Consider the following 4,785-nt stretch of genomic DNA (forward strand, 5'->3'; position numbering starts at 1 on the left):
GGCCACATGACCCTGGGAACGTCTTTCGGACAGCGCTGGCTCTTCGGCTTTGAAACGGAGATGAGCACCGCAACCCTAGAGTCGGATTCGACTGGCTTTCGAGCAAGGGAACCTTTACCTTTACCTTTAGATGGAGCACGCATGTATCTCCCATCCTGCAGGCACGCCACTGGCTGCCCAACAGTTACCGGGCTCAGTTTAAGGTGTTGGCTGTCACCTACAAAGCCCTTCATGGCCTTGGGCCCTCATAGACATGGGACCGCCTCTCCCCCTTATGCTCCACCACGATAGCTTCAATCATCTGAGCAAGGGCTTCTGCTGGGACCGCACAGCTGCCTTCTTTGCTGTGGCCCCCACCTTCTGGAATGGCCTGTTCGAGGAGGTCAGGAAAGCTCCAGCTCCCCTGGATGTCTGCAAACGATGCAAAACTGAATTATTCAGGAGGGCTTTTCTACCCAGGCAATAGGGGCCCTTTCTGAACTCTGAATCCATGTTCACCCAGGTGTTCGCCAAGCGATTGGGCACTAAAATCGAGTTCTACCTTCTTTTTAATCCAGTTCCCCCCCATTCTGCACTAAAACCGAGTTCAACCTTCTTTTTAATCCAGTTTCCCTCCCATTCTGCACTAAAACAGAGTTCACCCCTCTTTTTAATCCAGTTCCCCCCCTTCTGCACTAAAATCGAGTTCAACCTTCTTTTTAATCCAGTTCCCCCCCATTCTGCACTAAAATCGAGTTCACCCCTCTTTTTAATCCAGTTCCCCCCCATTCTGCACTAAAATCGAGTTCAACCTTTCTTTTTAATCCAGTCCCCCCCCCCCTTCTGCACTAAAATCAAACCCTAACCCCTGTAATTATCTTGGGATATTTTTTGTTCCACATTACATTGAGGTCAACCCGGTTTCGCCCCACACTTGTCCCGGGATAAACGGATGCTGTTATAACCAGGGATAAATGCAAGGTTTTGGTCCTTTCTGCACTTGAATCTCATCCCTGGTTTTATCAGAGTTCAGCTCGTGACACCAAATACCTTGCATTTATCCCTGGTTACAACAGCATCCGTTTATCCCGGGCCAAGTGTGGGGCAAAACCAGGGTGACCTCAATGTAATGGGGAAACAAAAAATAAGGTAAAGGTTCCCTTGCTCGAAAGCCAGTCGAATCCGACTCTAGGGTTGCGGTGCTCATCTCCTTGATAATTACAGGGGTGAACTTGCGTGTAGGGTGGAATGTAAGTTTGGGGACAGGGTCGAACCAGGATTTATGGTCTAGTGCGGAATCACCCATTGTGTTGCGAGTTGAACTCTGATAAACCCAGGAATGAGATCCAAGTGCAGAAAGGACCAAAGTTACTTGGGGAAAAATTATTAGGGACTACGGTCTATACTGGGGGCCACGGTGGCTCAGAGGTTAAGACGCTGAACTGCAGACCGGAAGGTCGGTAGCTCGGCAGTTCGAGACCCGAGTGTCACATGTGTTTTAATGTGTTATATTTTAACTGCACTGTTGTGCCGTGTAAGCCGCCCTGAGCCCGCATGCGGGGAGGGCGGGGTATAAATGAAATTAAATAAATAAATAAAAAATGACGGAGTGAGCTCCCGTCTCTGGCCCCAGCTCCTGCCAACCTAGCAGTTCGAAAGCAAGAAATTGCAAGTAGATCAATAGGTACCACTTTGGTGGGAAGGTAACAGTGTTCTGTGTGCCTTGACATTTAGTCATGCTGGCCACAGACAGCGCTGGCTCTTCGGCTTGGAAACGGAGATGAGCACCACCCCCTAGAGTCGGATTCGACTGGCTTTCGAGCAAGGGAAACCTTTACCATCCATACTAGTGTGTATAGCTTGCTGAAGCTAGGATCGTCCTATGTAATTTTTTGCATCATTTAATGTGTCATGTTAATATTTATGCTTCGCTTCTGTTTTTAGACTCCTCGTGGGCGCCGCAACCAAATCCCTAGCGCAGTGTTCTTTGAATATCCCATCCTGTCAATTGTATCGACTCACTCTTTGTAATTTTCCTTGAGTCCCAATGAGAAAGACGAACTATACATAAGATAAAAGAATAAAAGAATAAATAAATGAATAGAACTAAATACTAATACTTCTCTGTAAACCGCTCCGAGCCTTCGGGAAGGAGCGGTATATAAGCTGAAATAAATAAATAAATAAAATGTTATTGGACAGATTTGTAGAAGACAAGCCTGTCAATGGTTATGATAGCTGGATGGACCCTCCATGTTCAGAGGCAGTCTACCTTGGAGAGTCCTAGTGGGAAACAAAAGAAGTCTGCCATGTTGGTGAGTTTAAAAGAAGGATCGGGGGGGGGGTGGCCGCTGCTGGAGACAAGAGGCCGGAAACAAAGAGAGTGGACTAGCTGGAACTCCAGCCTCATCCTGCAAAGGCCGTCATGTGACACCCCGAAAGGAATGCGGAAATGCACCTTCTTTGGGGCATGAGACATCTTTTTTGGGAAAGCTAACCTGAAGGACGCTGAACTGCAGGGTGTAGAAGGTCAGTAGCTCAGCAGTTCGAGACCCGAGTTGCCACATGACGGAGTGAGCTCCCGTCTCTAGTTCCAGCTCCTGTCAACCTAGCAGTTCGAAAGCAAGAAATTGCAAGTAGATAAATTCAGTGGGAAGGTGACAGTGTTCCGTGCGCCTTGGTGTTTAGTCATGCCGGCCACATGACCACGGAAACGTCTTCGGACAGCGCTGGCTCTTCGGCTTTGAAACGGAGATGAGCACCGCAACCCTAGAGTCGGATTCGACTGGCTTTCGAGCAAGGGAACCTTTACCTTTACCTTTAACCTGAAGGACACCCACCTGGATGAGCAAGAGGTCGTTGTAGATGTTCTCCACGCTGCTGTTAGGGTGGGGGAAGAGCTTTCGGACTCCCAGCAGGCGCTTGTTCGGTTCCGCCTCCGAGAGGGAATGGGCCCCCACGAGGACCTGTAATGTCGCGTTGCCCCTGTGAATGTGGTGGGGGAGGGGGTTAGCCTGCGCCATTTGCACCCGGCACGTGACATGATTCTGAACCTAGAGCCAAAAGCAACCTCCCTTTCCTGACCCCTCGCTTCCGTCCCAAACCCCAGGAGAGGAACGTAGCGTACCTATGTCCCTAGGGTTGCCAAACTCCAGGTGGTGCCTGGAGGTCTCCCACTATTACAACAGATCGGCAGGCAACGGTGATCAGTTCCCCCGGAGGAAATGGCCGCTTTGGAAGGCAGACTCTATGACGTTGCACCCCCGCTGAAATCTCTCTCCCCTCTAGAAAACCAGGCCCTCTTCAGGCTTCACCCCCCAAATCTCCAAGTATCTCCTGACCTGGAGCCAGCCGGCAACCCAATTTGTCCCCCTTGCAGGGGCTCTCCAAGGTCCTGAAGCAGAAGAAGGTCTTTCCCAGCATCTGAGATGGTGGCTCCACCCAAAGTATTGCCAGCTTGGGGTAGTGGTTAGGAGCGTGGACTCTAATCTGGGAGAACCGGGTTTGAGTCCCCACTCCTCCACATGCAGCTGCTGGTGTGACCTTGGGTCAGTCACAAGTTCTCTCAGAGCTGTTCCCTCAAGGGCAGTCCTCGAAAGAGCTCTCTCAGCCTCACCTACCTCACAGGGAGTCTGTTGTCAGGAGGGGAAGGGAAAGGAGATTGTAAGCCACTCTGAGATGCGTTCGAGTAGTGAAGGGCGGGGTACAAATTCAATCTCTTCTTCTTCTTCCCTCCCCAGATCGGTGCTCACCAACCTGGTGAAAGGGTACGACCCTTTTGCCCACCCCAGAGGGAAAAAGTGTAATACTTACGCATCCTGCAAGCAATGTGCCGCACTCAGCACCCACTGGTCAGCAATGAGGAACCCTCCGCAGATGTGCTTCCCCGACACTTGCAAAGATGTCATGTAGGGTCTTTGGTGGGCGGGCGTCTCCTGTCCCCGCAGAATTCGGCCTCGGGGCCGGGCCTCTGTAAGGGCAGCAGAAGTACACACACTTAACCACCCGGTTTTAGCCCTTTCACCAAACTACATTTCCCAGGATCCATTGGGAAAGGTGGGGGGGGCAAGCCAAGCTAGTTAAATACATATAAAATCAGTACTGGTTTGCAGCTGCTAGAGCATCACCAGAAATGCATTAATTAGATCCTTCAAAAGCATCCTGCGGCCCTCCAACCTGCAGAGGAGGTTCCCCGCTGTGTCTTTGGGAGCGTTGGCAGATTCCTCCTGGCCACCTAGGTGGGATGCCAAGTCCAGGTTGAGAAACTCCTGGAGATTTGGGGGTGGAACCTGGGGAGGGCAGGGACCTCAGTGGGGTGCGATGCCACAGAGGCCACCCTCCAAAGCAGCCGTTTTCTCCAGGGGAACTGATCCCTGTAATCTGGAGACGAGCTGTAATTCTGGGGCAACTCCTGGCCCCACCTGGAGGCTGGCATCCCTAGATTCTCTGGCCATGGACTCCTTCCAGTCGATATCTCCTGTCAGGAAGTCGTTCTGCCACCTTCGTAGATGCCGCAGAATCTCCAGTTGCATCTCTGTGTGAGTCATTTTCAGTTGGGTGACACCTCCCCTGGCAAAGAGGGACTTGCTCAGAGAGAAACCTAGAGGATGCCATTCTCTGAAAGCAGGGAGCTGACTCTTACATGGGTTAACGGCAGGGGTCATTTCCTGCGAGAGCGCACAGGAGCGGAGCTCCGGCAGTAAGGAGCCCAGGGGGCGGGCACATGCAGCAAGCCCCGCCCCCTGCTCCCAGCAGCCCTCAGTCAGAGCAAGAAGCAGCCAGGTAAATTGCAGAGCCCCCCCCCTC

General features: G+C 51.7%; 1 protein-coding gene across 1 annotated transcript in view; it reads right to left on the bottom strand.

The window, feature by feature from the left end:
* Positions 1-4,785, bottom strand: part of CFD (complement factor D (adipsin)) — a 14,036-nt gene that overhangs the window by 8,010 nt on the left and 1,241 nt on the right. Inside the window, exons 2-3 of the mRNA XM_015423528.1 lie at positions 3,793-3,949; positions 2,820-2,964 (exon numbers count right to left, since the gene is read on the bottom strand). Coding sequence (XP_015279014.1) covers positions 2,820-2,964; positions 3,793-3,949 — 302 coding nt within the window. The remainder of the gene's footprint in view (positions 1-2,819; positions 2,965-3,792; positions 3,950-4,785) is intronic.

The sequence above is a fragment of the Gekko japonicus genome, unplaced genomic scaffold (assembly GCF_001447785.1).
Source record: "Gekko japonicus isolate JY-2015 unplaced genomic scaffold, Gekko_japonicus_V1.1 scaffold3145, whole genome shotgun sequence".
NCBI lineage: Eukaryota > Metazoa > Chordata > Lepidosauria > Squamata > Gekkonidae > Gekko > Gekko japonicus.